This window comes from Garra rufa, chromosome 21 (genome assembly GCF_049309525.1).
Source record: "Garra rufa chromosome 21, GarRuf1.0, whole genome shotgun sequence".
In the NCBI taxonomy this organism is placed as follows: Eukaryota; Metazoa; Chordata; class Actinopteri; order Cypriniformes; family Cyprinidae; genus Garra; species Garra rufa.
The window spans coordinates 6,735,132-6,755,716 of NC_133381.1; the positions used below are offsets into that span (position 1 = coordinate 6,735,132).

The window sequence follows — 20,585 nt, forward strand, 5'->3', positions numbered from 1 at the left end:
AAAGCTGAAGCCATTTGTTAGGCTTTTCAAGACTGGTTTAAAAAACATATTACTTTGTAGAATAAAACATGAAAATATCTTGAGATTGTGTTCACCACAGACCTTTTTTCAGAAAACAATGTTTTCGGGAAGATGGAGACAAAAGTTCGATATCATTGCCAGGTTTTAGGTGTTTAGGTGCGTTTCCAGGTGTTCGGCCAGATAAGACTGAATAAATTATACCGAACAATAATGTGACACAATCAAATAGAGGCATACACTAATGCAGCAAACATGTCTGCAGTGTGGAAGCATTTAAAACTGTCTGAAATAAAATGCAAAAATCATTACAAGCATTGACAGCTGTGACTGTTTAGAACCGCATTAAATGTCTTCCATGAGAAGAGAAAGGAGTGGTTGTTGCTGTTTACTGTATGATGACTAAAATCATGAAATGGCCTTAAACCATTAGTAAATAAAATACAGAACGTTATCTTGTCAAATACATGCACCAATTGTATTTATTCAAAAAGTAGTACTGAGGTCTTCTTGCGGGTTTCCACCAAAATAAAAGTCAACATACATAAATTTTAGCATTGTAATTGTACTGTTGTTCTGTAAAATAAAATAAAGTAACACAAAATAATGATAACAATCATTACAACAGCTCTATTAATACATTTATTATAATATTCTCATTTGGCTGAATTCATTTGTACATTAAAAACACATGCCAGATTCAAGAAAGGGGGTCTTAAAAATGGCCAAAGAATATTATTTTAAGTTAAATTGTGCTTTGTTGGTAGGCTATAATGTCTGCTAGAATGTTAAAAATGTGTTAAATATTTTTAAATTGTTTTATTGATTTTTTTTTTTTTTTGTGAAAAGCAAGACAAAACTGTAAAAAGCAAATATTGGCTATTTAATTTATGCAATGGTAAGAAATGGCAAAATAAACCATGTTGAGTAATCGGCCTTCGGCCAAGTGTGTAATTTTCTTCGGCTTCGGCCAAGAATTTTAATTTCCCTAGTGATGATTATTATCATCTTAAGTTTTTCTAATTACACTCAACAGTGAATAGGCTATATGTCGAACGTCACCTGACCAACCCCGGAAAACAGGTCTCATTGCTTCCGCTTGTCGGAGAACGTGTTAATAGCCGTAATAAATAATGGCGATATCGACGGACTTTTAAGGTAATCAGTTAAACAAGCCAGCTGTTTATTGTGGACGTTTCATTCGATATTTATATATAAATGTTAGTGAAAAGAATAAAAATTTAAAACTTTTATATATCAATCCACATATGTGATGGACATTGGTTATGATCATTTTTAGTGTCTACTTTGAATGAATCTTGAGTAAATCATGTTCATATTTAAAGAGGGATATGCAAAACGCGTGAACCGGAAGCAACGAGACCTGTTTAGCAGAAAACGGAAGCCTGTTGGGCATAACCCCTATTCTCACCTATCTGTCATCCTATTCCTATTGTTTTAGATTCTTTCAAACATGCTCTAAAGTTTTAACTGAAACTTTTTGTGTGCAAACAATTGTAGGTACTGTACACACAGTGCTGGATATTGTTAAACTGTAGGCTACTGCCATTTTGTGGCGCACCAGTATTTTTAGGCTTGGATACTATGACACTACTGTGGCTCCAGGATGCTGTGTAACACTAACACACCACCCTACACATCGGCCCACAACCCTGAAACCACAACCTCCATCTCTCATATTACTGAGGCCTGAAGTCACAGATTCCATGTCGCTTTTGATGTGGTCATTAGGATGAAGATGACAGGAGGCTCCGCTTCTTAGCGGTCAGAGTTGATGCTCTTTGTTAAAACCATCAATTAATTCTGGGTATCATTTCTGAGTGCTTCAAACAGAGAGCGGTTGAAAGAGAGGCTTGTGTTCGTGGCTCTTAGTGAGCCTGATGGTAAAGCTAGGGATGTTTAGAGAGGAACCCTTGGAGGGCAACACTCAGTTGTGAAAGAAAGAAAACATGCCGTTGTCATTCCATGAGTCCACTAATCTGAAGAGATGGTCCACCATGCCAGTGTTTTACTGGGAAGTCAGTCAGCGTCTTCCCCCGTGTAAGCACACGAAAATATGCTGATCAACTGACAGGAATCTGGAACGTTTTTTCCAAGGACCGCTGCGAAGGTTCAACGCTCCGGTCAGAGCGTAGTGTTAAATGAAAGCCTTGGATAATGCAAGCGTAATTATAGGGTGGTCAACCTCACCAGCTCTTGCTTAAGATAGAGAGTTCATCTAAATCAGAGTTGACTAGATGCATGTTCTAGCAGACGTGTTTACTGCAGAAGCAACCGAGCCGTTGCAGATGGAGGGGGTCGTGCTTATTCATGAGCGTTTGGTGGTTTATGGGTGGAAATGTGGAGGGTATTAGAGTGACACGGTTGGCTTTGCATGGTGGTCCATCCTGCAGGCTCTGATGAGAGCCAGTCACTGTCTCTCTGGTCCGTGTAATTGCATCTGGCCCCTCAAATTGCCGTATTGGTTTGTGAATTTCTGACATGGTAATGGGCATGTTTTCAAGCTAGTTGTGTTACTTGGGTTGTGCAGGAGTAAAAGCCGCAAATGTGGGGTATTTTCCATTCACTGAAATAAAATTGTGTAACTGGGTTAAGGATGTGCTAACTACATTTTCAGAAGCAAGTCTGAATCACTTGGTGTTCATAGGAAAGCATGTGTTTAAAAAACGTATACTATTATTTAATGTCAGTAAGATTTTTGTTTTATGTTCACCAAGGCTGCATTAATTTAATTAAAGCACACAGTAAAAACAGTAAAAATCAGCAAATGAAACATACGCTTTTCTATTTGAATATTTAAAAATGTAATTTCTATGATGCAAAGATGAATTTTCAGCATCGTTTCTCCAGTCTTCAGTGTCACATTCTTTAGAAATCATTCTAATATGCTGATTTGCTGCTCAAGAAACATGTATTATTATTATCAAAGTTTTTTTGTGGAAACTGACATTTTTCTTGGAATTCTTTAATGGATAGAAAGTGCAATTATAAAAATGGTAAAAAAAAAAAAAATTGAAATGGTAATCTTTTGTAACATTATAAAGGCTTTTAATGTCACTTATGATCAGTTTAATGCGTCTTTGCTAAGTTAAATAAGTAAAAATAAAGATAAAATCCCAAAAAATCATGTCATTAGTGTATATATTCAATAACATGTTTTTTGTGTGTGTTTGTAGATGACATCTTTATTTGAGAAGTTGAGCTGCGGTCACAAACAGATGGAGGAGGAGATGAGAGAACTGGCTGATAAGAAAGAAAGTGTGGCCCACTGGGAGGCCCAGATCACAGAAATCATTCAATGGTGAGAGATATAAACTATTGCCCCTATGTTCGGTCTCATGTTTAAAACTGGAATCAGCTCTCTTAGAATATGAACTGTCCTTAGATTCACCGAAAATAATGTGGAAATTGATATAAAATTTCAAAATTTGGTCAAAAAAGCTTTATTTTTTATTTTTTGTCATTTCTATTGTTAGTGTAGTTATTGCATTTTGCCTTTGCAGATCATTGCAGGCTAAATATTGTGCAGAGGTATTAAACATACCATTACTAGACAGACCTAGAATACAATATTATGAAATATATAAAATGGTAAACAAGATTAAGATTTAAATGAATTCACCATTTTGATGAATTCCTTCCACATCCTAAATATGTGGCACATTTTGTAATTTTTGTGGCATTTTATTTTATTTTAAAATGTCCATTAAAGTTTTTTTAGACATTTGTATTCTAAAAAGAATACAGTCAAACCAAAATTTATTCAGACACCTTCAACATTTCTCACATTGTCACAGTTTATTTGCTATAGTTGGTAAAATGGTAATAAAATATTTCAAGAACTCAAAGAGCTAAACTGTGTCAGAACAAATCCGTCTTGATAATGTCAGATAACTTTGATAGAAAGCTATGTAACAAAACATGGTCAGGTCAAAGTGTCAAATCAATTTTTGGCTCCAAATGTACTGTATGGAGAATTTTTTGGGTATAATATGGGACAGTTTAATTTGCTATCTTCACTTACATAAATGTGTATTAGTGTCCTGCACCCACTAAAAAAAAATTATATCTGGTGTCTGAATAATTTTTGGTTCGACTGTAGCTGTTTTAACCATACACAAGTAGTATTTACTAAAGCAACCTGCTTTTCGATAAAAAATGTAATGGCTCCACCTAATGCATCAGTTAATTTGCAGGATGCACAAATCCTGAGCATGACGCCAAAGAAGCATAAGTGCAAGGGTGTAGAATTGATCAGGAAGGAGTGGGGACCCATTATAAACTCTATCAGCTTGATAAATACTTTAAGTGACATACTAATAGCCCAGTAGTTCTTGCTAAAAGGCAGATAAGTAGGCATTTGCCATAGCAGATCATCTGTTTCATGTGCATTCAGTCTTGAAGCAGCTGGCTCTTGAAGCAGAAGCTTCTGCATGGTCCTAAATTGTTTTGTTTTGTTTACACCTCAAAAAGCTGAAAAATAATGGTTATTATGGTTGCTACTCCCCTGCATAATTGCAATTATATTTTTGTTGCACCTATGCTGCTATAGCACCATGTAGCCATGGGTCTATCTAGTGGTGATGTTTTGTAATTGCAGTTCTGAGCATCTGTGTTTCTCTCTCAGGGTCAGTGATGAGAAAGATGCACGAGGTTATCTGCAGGCTTTGGCCACTAAGATGACAGAAGAACTGGAAGGCCTGAAGAACGCCAGTTTGGGTGCACGTGCTACTGTAAGCGCCCTTTCACAGCTAAACATTGAACTGAATGTAGTGCTTAGTGTTAGAAATGTACTGTAGCATGAGCGAGTGATGCATTGTTGGCACCAAATCTTATTGTATGTTGTGAGCCGGTGGGTGTTTAATTCTTTTTTTTTTTTTTCTGGTTTTACCAGGACATGCCATGGAAGGTGAGACGTTTGGCTAAACTGGACATGTCTGCTCGTCTAGAGCTGCAGTCTGCGCTGGATGCCGAGATTAGAGCCAAACAAACCATCCAGGATGAGCTTAATAAAGTCAAGGCATCGCAAATGGCCACTGAATGGTAAAACACACATCTCTCATTTAAAGCTTGAAACTGGTCATATCTTTTAGTATGTTAGCTGATATTATCCAGTAGATAACACATTAAATAGCTGGTAAGAATCTCAAATAGTAGTCAACCGATATGGCTTTGGCCATTGTTGATATTTAAACGGCATGATTTTGTGCAATTTAATAGTAGTTAATGAAATGTATACAGGTCAAAGATAAAAAAGGGTGCTTTAAATTTGTTGTTTTTCCAGAAAAATTATTTAAAAGTTTTTTGTTTAATTTAATTGCATTTTTCTTTTTGTTTTTCTGAGCAAAAAATAAATATCATACATTTCCCACCTAATTTACAGTAGACACTTACTAAAATGTCATTCAGTGTAATAATCTTGTCAGGCATATTTACAACAAAAATCAATTTATGACATATTAAAAGACAAATTACATTCACCGCAAATACTAATTAATTGTAATTCTGCATTTTTTAAAATTAGCTACTATCCCAGGTTTTACCTATTTGTCAGGAAGAAGTTTTTACTCATTTAAAACACAGTAACATTTACTATGCTTTCTTATTCTTTTATATATTTTTAATATGTACAAGTCAGAATAAGCATGTTGTTTGAATTTTTACATAAATATTGTGTTACACTGAAAGACAATGTAACATTATTTTATTCTCCATAAACTTATTTGAAACCTTAAAATCTACATTTAATGTGCTTTCCATTGACATAAAACTGTGCTTTTCCATGGACATGGACACTTTTGTAAATTTCTTTTGATGTGGACATCTTAATGTCTTTGACCCAGACACAATAGCAGGAAACCATTTGTTTCATACTGTATATGCATTTGAATTTAATTGAAAAGCAGGCTAGAAAAATCTAAATTAAATCTATTTATTTATTTAAATTCATCATTTTTATTTTAAAATATCATAGCTCCAATCTTCTTGCCCCTGCAAACTTGCATTGTTAAAGTAAAACGTAAGCTTTGATGATTCAATTATGAAATGTGTATGTTGCGATTAAAAATGGTGAAAATAAATTATTTTTTTGCTTATCTGGTTTAATGCCAACACAGGAGAAAAGATCCGTCTATGCCTCCATTTTGTGGAAATAGCATAAAAATGGTGGAAATAAATTATTTTTTTGATTATCTGGTTCAATGTCAATACAGAAGAAAAGACTTGAATAATTTAGTAAAATGTTAATTGACCATCAGCCAACATTAATGGCTGAAAACGACCATATGTTGGCATATTAATCAGGTTATGCTCATCATATTGTGTCTGAATGTTTTCTCCACAGCAAGCTGGAGGAGGCAGATAAGAAGAACCAGGACCTTCAGGCAGAGATCCAGAGGCTGAAAGTGGAAACCGAGAGTCTGCGCACATCCAAAGGTAAAAGCCCAAACATTAGAAATCAATCAGGCAAAATTGACATCCTTGATATTGTTTAGATGGTTTATGCTTGTATGTGACAACTAAGTCATGTTATGTGTTCCAGGGGTCAAGCACCAAGACTCCCAGAATTCCTTCTTGGCGTTCCTCAATGCTCCGACCTCGGCCCTGGATCAGTTCGATGTAAGTATTTGAAACACTCACATGTGGCTTTAGTTTAAGATGAAATCACAGCCGAAGTGATCATCATTTTTTACTTTGCAACATTAATTCGTTCTGTCTGCTTTTTCATTTGTTATTCAGGGAAAATTGGTTTTATTGATATTTCTGTTTCCTCTCATATTCTCTTTAAATGGTTTAGTGTGGATTAAATAACTGGCTGAAACGCATTCTCGATTATTACTTCTGGGCTTTTGAGACAGTGATTTTATAAGCGAGTGAGTGAGTGAGCGTGTGTGTGAATCTTGTTCTCTGTGTTCATATATTGTTTGCTCTCTTTTATTTCTTTCTCTCCTCCTATCTGTCTGTTTTTGTCTGTGATGAAGCGCTCCGCTGCCTCTGGGTCGGCCGGCAAAGGCAGACGTGTAAGCTCCTTTTGTGTATTTGGTGCGGTGGTTCATCTCTACAATGATTGGATTGCGTGACTTTGATGCATGTCTGCGGTCTGTAACTGCATGGCATAAAAGACTCATCCACATTTCCCAGAGGGTTTTATAAGTGCACATGCTTGTTTATCACATCCAGGGTCCATTTCACCTCAGTTCGTCTTCATCATCCGCATTTCGATTACAAAATGACACTTTCTGTGGCTAATACATATGCAGTGTTTTGTTTTATCCATCCTGTGTTACCAATGAAGGTTTTGTTCTATATCACAACCGATGACTCAACCTCTAACTCACTTTTGCTGTTTCTAAAACTTTGTGAAGCTTGTTGTGAAACAGACATGTGGTGTTTTTGTTCAGCAGTGTTTTCTTTATTTATGCTTTGCTCTCGGTTCTTGTTCCTGTCAGGCGTCATTGACATGGTGTTTGGGTCTTGGAAATGTTTTTAAAACTCTGTCTTGTCTCTAATGTGCATGATTTTTTTTTTAAACAGCCTGTTGTGTTACATTTAGAAGGCATGTCTTGGGCCTAAATGCTGCCGTTGCGTTTTCCATCTGCTGCTCATGGTACAATTGGATCTGTTCAATAAACATTTCCTTTTCAATAGATCGACTCCATCGATAACTTCAGCCTGTCCAACACACCTTCTCGGGAGGAAGATGGAAGATCCCAGGTCACGTCCCACTCTCGCTCACCCTCAACCACCAGTGATATGGAGTCTCAAGAGGTGACTTCTTTATTTCTAACCCCTTTAGCAATTCTAAAACGTATCTAACACTGCGACTGCCTTATCCACAATAAATACATTGGATGCCACCTTACAATATAGTCAAAAGCATGCCTATGATGCTTTTTAAATAGATGGTTCACCCAGAAATTAAAATTCTATAATTAATTACTCGCCCTCATGTCGTTCCAAACCCACAAATTAAGACATTTTTCTAAAATCCGAGAGCTTTCTGACAATAAATACATAAGATGTCACCTTGCAATGTAGCTAAAAGCATGCCTATGATGCCTTATTAGGCTGTCTAAATAGCCAGATTGGTAGGTTTTAGAACCGAGCTTCATTCATTAAATTTTTCTATTAGGATGATAGTATTTGTGACTAATATCTGTGACATTTTTCCAGCAGGTGGACCAGACTCAGCGAGGTGCACAAACTCCTGTGCGGTCAGGGTACAGTAGCTCTGGTCACAGCACACCTAAAGTAATTCATTCACTAATTTATTTTGTTTCACACTCTTAAAAATTAAGTTTCTATAAGGGTTTTTTTTTTTTTCAGTGATTCCACCGAACCACCAATTTGGGTTCTTAAAAAAACCTTTCACTGAACAGTGCTTAAAAGAACAATTGTGAACCTGGACCACAAAACCAGTCAAAAGGGTCAATCTGAAAGCTGAATAAATAAGCTTTTCATTGATGTATGGTTTGTTAGGATAGGACAATACAGGTGCATCTCAATAAATTAGAATGTAATGGAAAGGTTCATTTATTTCAGTAATTCAACTCAAACTGTGAAACTTGTGTATTTAATTCAATGCACACAGACTGAAGTAGTTCAAGTCACATTTAACAAAAACCCACCAATTCACTATCTCAACAAATTAGAATATGGTGACATGCCAATCAGCTAATCAACTCAAAACACCTGCAAAGGTTTCCTGAGCCTTCAAAATGGTCTCTCAGTTTGGTTCACTAGGCTACACAAGCATGGGGAAGACTGCTGATCTGAAAGTTGTCCAGAAGACACCCTTCACAAGGAGTTTAGGCCACAAACATTCATTGCCAAAGAAGCAGGCTGTTCACAGAGTGCTGTATCCAAGCATGTTAATAGAAAGTTCTATGAGAATCTATGGGGTATTGTTAACAGTGTTGTTTTCGTCAACGATGACGATGACTAAATCATTTCGTTGACGCCACTTTTTTTCATGACGATAACGAGACGATGACGACATAAAAATGGCTCGTTGATGACTAAAACATGACGAGACGTGTGTGAGTTTTCGTTGACGAGACGAGAATAGACAAATGTTAGTGGGTGGTCCGTCAGACGTTTAAAATGCATGACATTTCCGCTTATTGTGCATGACAATTAAAACTTAAGTATCTGACGCTATGGCAAGCCGTTTTAGCATTAAATACTCTTTGCTATACTAGTATGGCAAGCTGTTTTAGCATTCCATCCTTGTTTGTCTTTTATGTTCTAAAACATTCCTTCATTATTGTAATTATTGGTGAAAATAGTCGATCCGGAAACTCACATTGTTGAACTATAGATCTGCTATTTTCAGAACTTATAAGTGACACTACCCAACAGCAAAATACTTACTGACCTACATTAATTTGTTAAAAGACTACTTTTTTCCCTTTTTTTGACTAAAACTAGACTAAAACCTTTTTGACTTTTCGTCGAGTAAAACTAGACTAAAACCTTTTTGACTTTTCGTCGACTAAAATTGGACTAAAACTTTCACATATAGAAGTGACTAAAATCTGACTAAAACTAAGAAGCATTTTAGTCCAAAAGACTAAGACTAAATCTAAGATGGTTGTCAAAAACAACACTGATTGCTAAGAGGAAAATTAGAAACTAGAGACCAAAAATGCAGATGAGCTGAAGGTCACTGTCAAAGAAACCTGGCCCATACCAAGTATTGAGTACATAAACAGTAAATGAACATACTTTCCAGAAGGCCAACAATTCACTAAAAATGTTTTCATGTCTTATGAAGTATTCTGATTTGTTGAGATAGTGAATTGGTGGGTTTTTGTTAAATGTGAGCCAAATCATCACAATTAAAAGAACCAAAGACTTAAACTACTTCATTAGTTTAATCGTCTGTGTGCATTGAATTTATTTAACACACGAGTTTCACAATTTGAGTTGAATTACTGAAATAAATGAACTTTTCCACAACATTCTAATTTATTGAGATGCACCTGTATTTGGCTGAGATACAACTATTTGGAAATCTGGAATCTGAGGGTGCAAAAAAATCACAATATTGAGAAAATCGCCTTTAAAGTTGTCCAAATCAAGTTCCTAGCACTGCATATTACTAATCAAAAATTAAGTTTTGATATATTTATGGTAGGAAATTTACAGGCAATGCCGATAAAGAACCTTTATTTATAAGAGTCTAGCTACTTTCATATCATCCAAATCTTATATTCTGTGATACGTTGTAATTTATAGTGTTCTAAATTGCTCTTTTTAGCCAAAAGCCCATCAGTTTGTGGTGAAGACCTTCAATACACCCACTAAATGTAACCAGTGTACATCTCTAATGGTGGGACTCATCCGACAGGGCTGTACGTGTGAAGGTGAGAGGTCACAACAGCAGCAGCTGAGGTTGTCAAAGATATGGTAAATAGCATGAAGATTGGCATTCACCTTGTTCTTCTCCTTTTGCAGTCTGTAACTTCTCCTGTCACGTAACGTGTGCGGACAAAGCTCCCGCCGTGTGTCCGATCCCACCGGATCAAACCAAAGGACCGCTGGGTATTGACCCCCAGAAGGGCATCGGCACAGCTTATGAGGGCCATGTCAAGGTTGGAAGCTTTAGTTTAAATTCCCATCAAAGATTTGCAAAAATAAACTAGAAATAAGCTGATCTATTGTATTTATATTAGGAAAAAGTTCCCAAGTGGTTTAGAACTAATTGTAAGGTCTTTTCTTTCAGGTGCCCAAACCATTAGGTGTGAAGAAGGGATGGCAAAGAGCCATTGCTGTGGTTTGTGACTTCAAACTCTTCTTATATGATCTCCCAGAGGGCAAAGCTGCTCAGCCTGGTGTTGTGGTGAACCAGGTCATTGACATGAGGTTAGTATAGTCTTTAAAACAAATATCTGAGCCTGTGTTTGATCCTAATGACTACATTTGTATGTCATCCAAAATTGCTTTCTTTTGGTTTCAGGGATGAGGATTTTTCTGTTAGCTCAGTTTTGGCATCAGATGTCATTCATGCGAACATGAAGGACATTCCCTGTATTTTTAGGGTGAGTATTTTTTTGTTTAAACCAAACTTCATATTATTGACATTATTTTGGATTGTAATTTAAAGGTCCCATATTGTCAAAATCGAAATTTCCTGGCTTTTTTCATGATAACTGAGGTCTAGGGGTTATGCAACTACCATATGAGTTTCAAAACAGTCAATCCACAGTAAACTGCACACAGCCTGCTTAAAGTAGTTGTTCATTTTCACGAGCCGCTGTGACTTCCGTAACGATGTGACGTCCGATCTACTCAGTCACCGCCTTCAGTCACCACCCCGAGCACCAATCACGTCCCACCCTCCTTTTGTCAAACCCAGACAACATCGCGTCCTTAACATTGCTAAGCAACAACAACACGGAAACTAATCTAGAAAACCCTGTTCAGTCGATAGATGGCGAAACTACATCATTGCACAGGCTTCAGAACAACGTGAATATAAGAGACCAGCGGCACGTCAACTTCAGCCTCTTTCACACAGCGATTCCGGTAAATACACAGATAATGTGTCCCATGATTTGTTCCGGAATTGTTTGATTTGGTTCATTCACAGTTGTTTTCCGGAATCTGTGCGTGCTTTACACACAACCCATAAAGACATGTGACGTTTGGATGTGAGATGTAATGCGACGCGTACGTTTCACTAAACTGAAACTAACCTGAATAAACTGTGCTTCAGCGCTGATAGTGCGGAGCTGGCTCTGCCCGATCGCCGCTTCATTCCACTTTGCACGTATTTTGTCGTGAAGAGTCGCAGGGTAACGTGCATCATCAATACAACACTGCCTTTATGGTTCTGGTTTTTGTTCACACAGCGCTCGTTCCCGTAATTTTCCAGAATCAGCGCGCATTGTGAAAGGGGCTTTACTAAAGCAACAGTTATGTAGCTTACTGCATTCGGTGTTTGAAAAAGAAAAAACATTAATGATCATTCTGAAATATCCTGTTGAGTATCAGCAGGCTAGGCTCTCTATGGCTCTGGGTTCGGCTAAAGCATACATGACCGTAGTTACCTGTGATTGGCCTGGCTGTGCGTCACTCAGAAAACAACAGGCCAATTAGAAGAGAGGCTCATGAATATTAATTAGATGGGCCAAAATCGACCTGTTTTTGACAGAGCTCCTAAAAAAGGAGCTGTAAAAATATATTGAGATGGATTTTGGCACTTATACCGCAAATATATATTCTTAAGGCCATCAACAACTAAAATAAACCTCCAGAAATGTGTACAATATGGGACCTTTTAAGAAAAATAAAGATGATGCATTTGGAAGTTGTCCTCCTCTTCCTCTCCTGCAGGTGACAGCATCACAGCTCTCCACTTCTAGCAATAAGAAATGCTCCATCTTGATCCTGGCTGACAGCGATCAGGAAAGAAACAAGTGGGTCGGCCTCCTGAACGAGCTGCACCGTCTCTTGAAGAAGAGCAAACTGAAAGAACGCTTTGTTTACGTCCCTAAAGAAGCGTATGACAGTGCACTGCCTCTCATCAAAACCACACAGTCTGCTGCTATTATAGGTACAATCAACCACATGTACCAGTTTTCATAGGTTTATGTTAGTCAAGGTTTCCAGTCATAATCAAGAACTCCAAAATACATTAAAAATCTTACTGATCCAAAACTTTAAGATCAGTAAGATTTTGAATGTTTTTTGAAAAAAAAAAAAATTCTGCGTTTATTTTAGTAAAAATACAGAAAAAAATTCAATATTATGTAATATTATTGCAATTTAAAATAGTGGTTTTCTATTTTAATATATTTTAAAATATAATTCATTTCTGTGATGCAAAGCTAAATTTTCCACACCATTACACTTTTAGTGTCGCATGGTCCTTACGAAATCATTATAACATGCTGATTTGCTGTTCAAGAAACATTTTTTATTAATATTATTATTATTATTATTATTATTATTATTATCAATATTTAAAACAGTCAGGTATATTTTTTCTGGAAATTATAGAAATTAATACTTTTATTTAGCAAGGATGCTTTAAATTGATCAAAAGTGATAATAAAGACATGTAGAATGTTACAAAAGATTTCTATTTCAGATAAATGCTGTACTTCTGAGAACTTCAAAGAAACCTAAAAATTCTAATCAACTGTTTTTTTAGCATCAAAACGTAAAAAAAGTTTTTTTGAGTAGCACAGAGTTTCTTGAATATAATGGAATTTTAAAAGGTCTATTCCAGACATTGAAAGTCAGGAAATGTTATATTTATTTTGTCCAAGTCATGGAATATCTTGGATTTTAGTTTGTTGCTTTAAAGTTTTAATTCTTTAAATTTTTTAATGTAATTTTTCTGTTTTGTATTTTGCTTGATCTCGTTTGTTTGTTTTTTTAAACGCATTTTGCCTATTGTTATGCTTAGGTTATGGTTATGAAAGCAGAGAAACTATAAATTAATTTCTGTAGAAATAGCACAGACAAATATCAAAGTACATTTAACTGGTAAAAGCCACAAAAAAAAAATCTCTGTGAACAAGTAAAAAAAAAAAGCTTGCAAATAGATAGTTTTGTTTAATATAGGTGATGGAAATTCAGCTTTTTAGTTTGTAAAAGTCAGGGAAAAGTCTGGAAATTTGACATTTGGCTTAGAGTAGGAATATTAGAATGATTTTCTGAAGGATCATGTGACTGGAGTAAGGATGCTAAAATAAATCGGCTTTGAAATCACAGGAATAAATTACATTTTAAAATATATTCAAAATAGAAAACAGTTTTTTTTTTTTTTACTGTTTTAAACAGTAAAAATATTTCCAAATTTTACTTTTTTTGCTGTACTTTGGATCAAATAAATGCAGGTTTGGTGAGCAGAAGTGACTTGTTTAAAAAACATTAAAAGTCTTACTGTTTAAAAGCTTTTGACTGGTCGTGTACATGCATACAGAAAAATCCTCTTTAATAAAATAACAATTCACAAATAGTCTGCACCAGTCAAGCTCAATCCAGCCTAGCTTTATCAAACTCTGCTTTTTGTTTAATTTAACTACATTTCTGTTTATCTGCAGATCATGAGAGGATAGCCTTGGGCAATGAGGAAGGCTTGTACGTTATTCACGTTACCAAAGATGGTAAGTCTAATTAAAAGCTTTATCTGTGTTTACTGTTGCATCTAGACTGTATATATAGGCTTCTTGCTGCATTCTTTGATGTTAATACAAAGCCTCTTACTGTTTATATTTTCCTATTCACAGAGATTATCAAAGTAGGAGACAATAAGAGGGTCCATCAGATTGAGCTGATCCCATCAGAACAGTTAATCGCTGTGATATCGGGACGAAACGGCCATGTGCGACTCTACCCGATAACGGCCCTGGATGACCGTGAGGCCGATTTTCAGAAGATAGCGGAGACCAAAGGCTGCCAAACTCTGGTTTCGGGCACGATCAGACAAGGATCTCTCACATACCTCTTTGTGTCCATGAGAAAACCTGACAAGGTGATGATCTTCGAGCTCAACAAGAGCAAAACGCGCCATCGGAAGCTGCGGGATATCTTTGTCCCGGGGGCCGTGCAGTGGATGGGTCTCCAGGGTGACAAGCTTTGCGTGGGATTCCAGTCCGGGTTCCTGCGTTATATTCTTCAGGGGGATGGAACTACTGCTAGTCTCCTTCACCCAGATGATCACACCCTGGCCTTCGTCGAGCAGCTGAACCTGGATGCTCTCTGCGCCGTGGAGATTTCCAGTAAAGAGCTGCTCCTGTGCTTCAGCAGTATCGGCTTGTATGTGGACTGTCAGGGTAGACGGTCAAGACAACAGGAACTGATGTGGCCGGCTACACCCACCGCATGTCGTGAGTGACAATCAGTGTTTCTGTACTGATTAAAATGGCTTGTAGTACCAGTCCACTAGTTTTTCCATGAAATTTGCACTTGATATTATGGATTACATTTCCATCATCAAACAGGAAGTACATAACGAGACTTATTTTAATACCACACTGCCGTTTAAAAGTTTGGGATCAGTAAGATTTTTTTATGTTTTTTTAAAGAAAGTCTAAAGAAGGATTTTTTTGCACATCAAGGCTGTGTTTAAGTCAAAATACAAAAAGAAACTGTAATATTATGAAATGTTAAAATAATGGTTTTCTATTTTAATATGCTTTAAAATATATTTTATTCCTGTGATGCAAAGCTGAATTTTCAGCATTCGTACTCCAGTCTTTTGTGTCAAATGATCCTTCAGAAATCATTATATTATGCTGATTTGCTGTTCAAGAAACATTTTTAATAATATTATTAATATTATCAATATTTAAAACAGTTGGAAATTCTAGAAATGAATACTTATATTTAGCAATGATACTTTAAATTGATCAAAAGTGATGATAAAGACATTTATAATGTTATGAAAGATTTCTGTTTCAGATAAATGCTGTTCTTCTGAAAAATCTAATCAAAGAAACCTAAATAAAAAACTGATATAATAATATAATATAATAATAATATATAATAATATAATATAATATAATAAGTTTTCAAAGCTAAAATTGCTAGTTAGATGTAATAGTATAAATAATACTATAAAATAGTATAAATAATATAAATAATTATATATAATAGTATAAATAATATAATAGTAAATAATTTTTTTTTAAAAGTCTGTCACAAAAGATAATTTTGTTAAATTGGTTTAATAATATTATATTATATTATATATAGATATATGTGTAGTCTAATATAGTATTGTATATTATAATAATAATGATATTTAATAAGTTAATAAAAATTAGTCTGACACCAAAAATAATATTGTTGAATTCATTTTATAATATATACCTAGAGACTAATATATTATGTAATGATACAGAATAATGAAAAAAATCTCTATCTAATATTACTGGATTTTTTGTTAATAGAATATTTAAATATATATTGAAAAAAATAATATATTTTGGATATATTGTATGGTACAATATATTTAAAATATAATGTATAATGTGTTATCTCATGAAAATATTACACTAGCTATTTTATAAACTCAAGCTGAGAATGTGCATTGTTATAATTGCTTGTTCATAGTTTATAATAGTCACTGAATATTTAGCTGTGGATGTGGATATTTGGCATATGGAATGCTTTGGATAAACTTGATTAATATTTAGTGTTGTTTGTTAGGGATTACAGTTTCTCACACTTATGCTTAGTGATTTTAACAAAATTAAAAGTTTAAAAATGTTTTCTATGACTCTTGTCTTGCAGGTTATAACGCACCTTATCTGTCAGTGTATAGTGAAAATGCAGTAGATGTATTTGACGTCAACACTATGGAGTGGATTCAAACGATACCTTTGAAAAAGGTGCATTTTTCATTCTATTCTAATACAACACAATAAACATAACAATTATCTTCCAGTAAAGAGCTTTTCATCTCTATGAAATAAAATATATGTCGAAGCAGGTGGTAAATTAAAGTGTGTTAATGAGCTGTGGGTCGCCTGCATTGCAGGTTCATCCTCTGAACGCTGATGGCTCTCTAAACCTGCTGGGGCTGGAGACTGTAAGGCTCATCTACTTTAAAAACAAGACAGCAGGTGAGATGCTCCCTACAGCTGCTCGTCCAGCTTCTGAATATGCCTGCCCCACGTATTCATGCATATTCATCAGGAAAGAAAAGATAAGAAAAGAAAAGTTGTTTCAGAGAATGAGAAAAGAAAGCTAATGCATTTTAAATAATTAGAGAGGGTAATAGAGAATGGGATTCATTTTGATTTCATATTGTTGTCTTGTGAGTAGCATGCATCAGCTCGTGCATATGTGATGTAATGCAGTTGTACATCTTAATGGACGCTTGTTGTTTCATTTCATACTGTTTAATGTGTTGTGAAATGTGTGTAATACTTTGTGTTCTGTGTAATGGTGTGCAGAGGGAGATGAGCTAGTGGTGCCAGAGACATCCGATAACAGTCGCAAACAGATGGTGCGCAGTATGACGAGCAAACGCCGCTTTTCGTTCCGCATACCGGAGGAGGAGAGAGTTTTGCAGAGGAGGTGATGTTCAAGCCTAGCAGCACTAGCCATCATAAGTTCTAAAAGAAACACAATTTTTTTTTTTTTACACTTAAATTAATTTGGACTAATTCAAACCCTGTAGAAAAAGTTGAGTGTCATACAAATCAGATTTTCTTTTAGTTAATGTTTAATGTGGTTAATTTTCTTATTTACATTTTTGCTAAGTAGGGCGGCACAATATATCAAAATAAAATTTATTTTGCGATATGTCTTAACGCCATTGGCAAATTATGATGACATTTAATCCATATAACAAAATCAATTATAATTAAATTTATCGTGCAGCCCATCTTCATACATTAAATAAATATATTAAATACATTCTTACTGATTTTAGAGCAAAGCCCACCATTTATATACTGTAGTTCATTATATAGCGTTTTAACATGTGAGAACAGCAACCCATCAAAATAAATGTCTGATGGTTTATTGTTTAAAAAAGAAATTAAGACGTAAATATTAGAAATTAAATTTTACTGTAAAGTAAAACTATTTATTATTATTTTATTATTTTACAGTGTTTATTTAACAGTATTATAATATATTTATTATATTATTTTAATAATTAATTATTATAATTAATAATTATAATATCGCAATAATTTTTATAATAAAGTATTATGATCAGTAATCACAGTAACAGTGCCAATGCGGAAAATTAAAAGTGTAAAGAGAGTTTTCCTAATTTTATTTATAGAAATATACGTAAATATATTTATATAGTTATATATAATTTATATGGTTTTTAATTGTTAAATTGTAGAGTTGCTTATTGTAAACAGTAAACCTAAATATGAACACACAAATTTTTCAGGTTTTTCCCAAAAATAGCAATTTTTTTTAATCTTCAGAGTAAAAATTAAAAGTTTTTCTTTTTTTTTCTATGCAGATGCACTCACCTACAAAATTACCCTAACTCTAAAATTATTCATTTATTCTAAATATAGCCAGACAGTCGAGTAATCTGTTGAAATTTCCTGTGTATTTTTTAAAATTGCGGTATATATTGCAGAATCAGGAGAGACAGTTTTTGTGTAGCCCTTTTATGAAGTCAGTAACAAGTTGTGAAAAATGTTGTCATATTAGTATGTTCTGGCTGTTTAAAAACACCTGAAAACTAAAAAAGCAAATAAATAAAATAATTTAGTTCTTTGATAACCCACATTTCAACACAGTGTAAAAAAAAGCCTTTAAGTCTAATCCAAGTTTCATGTTTGCAGTTTTTCTTTAATTATTCTAGTGTTGAGGCGGTGCTGTAAGTCTCACTGCATTGTTTATGCTCTTTAGGGAGATGCTGAGAGACCCAGAAATGAGAAATAAGTTGATTTCAAACCCAACAAACTTCAACCATGTGGTTCATATGGGACCGGGAGATGGGATCCAGATCCTGAAAGATCTGCCAATGGTAGGAGCAGCTAACAGCAGGGAGACCATCACCTCTCATATTCTTCTCCCGCTTCTCTACGCCTCCATCCATCTGTTTCTAAGAGCTGTTTTAATGAGCATGTGCCATCTTCAGTTAATTATTTATTATTTTTATTTAAGTTTTAGATGAGCTTGATTAAAAGACAACACATTTAACTTTCTTAGTTACTACAATTGTATTTCCTTACTACATTTATGTAGTAAATAGGGTCAGTTTTGCTGTCATGTTGTCTTTTAAACAACCTCACTTCTTCCTCTTATTTATACCATTATTGAGCAGGAAACTGTTGCATGCATCTATATTTCTTCTGTCTTTGTCCTCCATTTCTCCCTCTATATCTGCTCCTCCTGGGTTTCCGGTGTAGCCCGGTTCTCCTCTTCCCTCTCCTCGTCTGCGCCTCATCTCCACCCCTACAAGCTTTGAGCATGTCTATCACATGACTGTCACCTCTGCTGACAACTTCCTGTCCCAGGACTCCTCCCCTATCTCCTCCCACTCCCTGTCCCTCAGCTCCGCCCCTGGGACCCCTGCCTCCATCTGCTCTCTGGTAGGACCAGAGAGACAAATACAGACACACTCCATCTGTTCTCTGAAGAGGATGAATTTGCATTAGCTTTGTTTCACACTGCTCAAACTGCACAGATTATTTCCATCTAATTCTTTGCATGCTAAATGGTCCTTACCCCCTTTTTTAAGTAAGAATTAATAATAAATATATGTTGATAATTATTTTTTAAGTTGTAAATATTTAGTTCATTTATAAAAATAATATTAAAATTTATATTGGTAATATGTAATATGAATATTAGTACATTATGTATATCAATGTTTATATTAAACAAATATTAATAAGTCATTATTTGAGACTCTGGACCACAAAACCAGTCTTAAGTAGTACGGCTATATTTGTAGCAATAGCCAAAATTACATGTTATAGCATAGTAAAATTATAGAATTTTTTCTTTTATGCCAAAAATCATTAGGATATTAAGTAAAGATCATGTTTAATGCCTATATTTTATACATTTTTTACCGTAAATATATCAAAACTTCATTTTTGATTAGTAATATGCTTACTAATAGGACATCTTTTGGACAACTTTAAAGGTGATTTTCTCATATTTTGATTTTTTTGCACCCTCAGATTCTAGATATTCAAATCGGTGTATCTGAGCCAAATATTGTCCTATCCTAACAAACCATAAATGAATGGAAAGCTTATTTATTCAGAAAAATGTACACTTATGACTGGTTTTGTGGTCCAGGGTCACTTATTAAATAGTCAATATGACCTCAAAGATAACAGACAAAGATTATAAGCCACAAAACTCCAGATTATCATTTCATTGGCTTTTATAAATGGGATAAAGGTGTATATTGTGTTTGTTTTATGTATTTAATTCAAAAACTAAGTGAGAAAATGATTTTATTTTGCCCTCAATATATAGTTTAAGATCATAAACAGTTACACTGCTAAATTTTTACTACTGCTTTGTGAATTTATTTATTGTTTGATTTAGTTTTTTTCTGGCTTTTACTGATTGTGTTTGTGTTTTTCAGAATGTGCGCCCTCAGGAGAGCCGTGGTGTCCTGGGAGCATCCGTCAGCATCCCCTCCATTAGCAAGGCCAGGCCTGAACCGGGCCGATCTATGAGTGCCAGCAGTGGCCTTGGCACACGTGAGTACTAAAATATGTTCTTATACAGAGATACCGGGAACACAATGAGTACTGAAGAAAAAAAAAATAAGGAAAAAAACTTAAATTAGTAGAAAAGTTAAAATTTATTAAAAGGAAAAAAGTACCTGTTTTATAGGAAATATCTCTAAATCTCAGGTGTGGGGTACATTTTTAATATGTGACATAAGGGGCAATTTTTTTTAAAATTGAGATTCATACATCAGCCGAAAGCTGAATAAATAAGTTTTCCATTGATGGTTTGATTTGTTAGGATAGGACCATATTAGGCCGAAATGCAACTATTTGAAAATCTGGAATCTGAGGGTGCCAAAAAAAAATGAATATTTAGAAAATAAGTAATATTGAGAATATATAAATAAA

General features: G+C 34.8%; 1 protein-coding gene across 1 annotated transcript in view; it reads left to right on the forward strand.

The window, feature by feature from the left end:
• The window catches only part of LOC141295298 (serine/threonine-protein kinase MRCK alpha-like), a 72,653-nt gene that overhangs the window by 47,491 nt on the left and 4,577 nt on the right, over positions 1-20,585 (forward strand). The window contains exons 17-33 of the mRNA XM_073826508.1: positions 3,216-3,340; positions 4,667-4,772; positions 4,934-5,082; positions 6,383-6,474; positions 6,581-6,657; positions 10,301-10,406; positions 10,498-10,634; positions 10,766-10,905; positions 11,000-11,081; positions 12,379-12,598; positions 14,097-14,159; positions 14,283-14,882; positions 16,291-16,388; positions 16,538-16,622; positions 16,956-17,079; positions 18,388-18,505; positions 20,087-20,204. Of these exons, the coding sequence (XP_073682609.1) occupies positions 3,216-3,340; positions 4,667-4,772; positions 4,934-5,082; positions 6,383-6,474; positions 6,581-6,657; positions 10,301-10,406; positions 10,498-10,634; positions 10,766-10,905; positions 11,000-11,081; positions 12,379-12,598; positions 14,097-14,159; positions 14,283-14,882; positions 16,291-16,388; positions 16,538-16,622; positions 16,956-17,079; positions 18,388-18,505; positions 20,087-20,204 (2,440 nt within the window). The remainder of the gene's footprint in view (positions 1-3,215; positions 3,341-4,666; positions 4,773-4,933; positions 5,083-6,382; positions 6,475-6,580; positions 6,658-10,300; positions 10,407-10,497; positions 10,635-10,765; positions 10,906-10,999; positions 11,082-12,378; positions 12,599-14,096; positions 14,160-14,282; positions 14,883-16,290; positions 16,389-16,537; positions 16,623-16,955; positions 17,080-18,387; positions 18,506-20,086; positions 20,205-20,585) is intronic.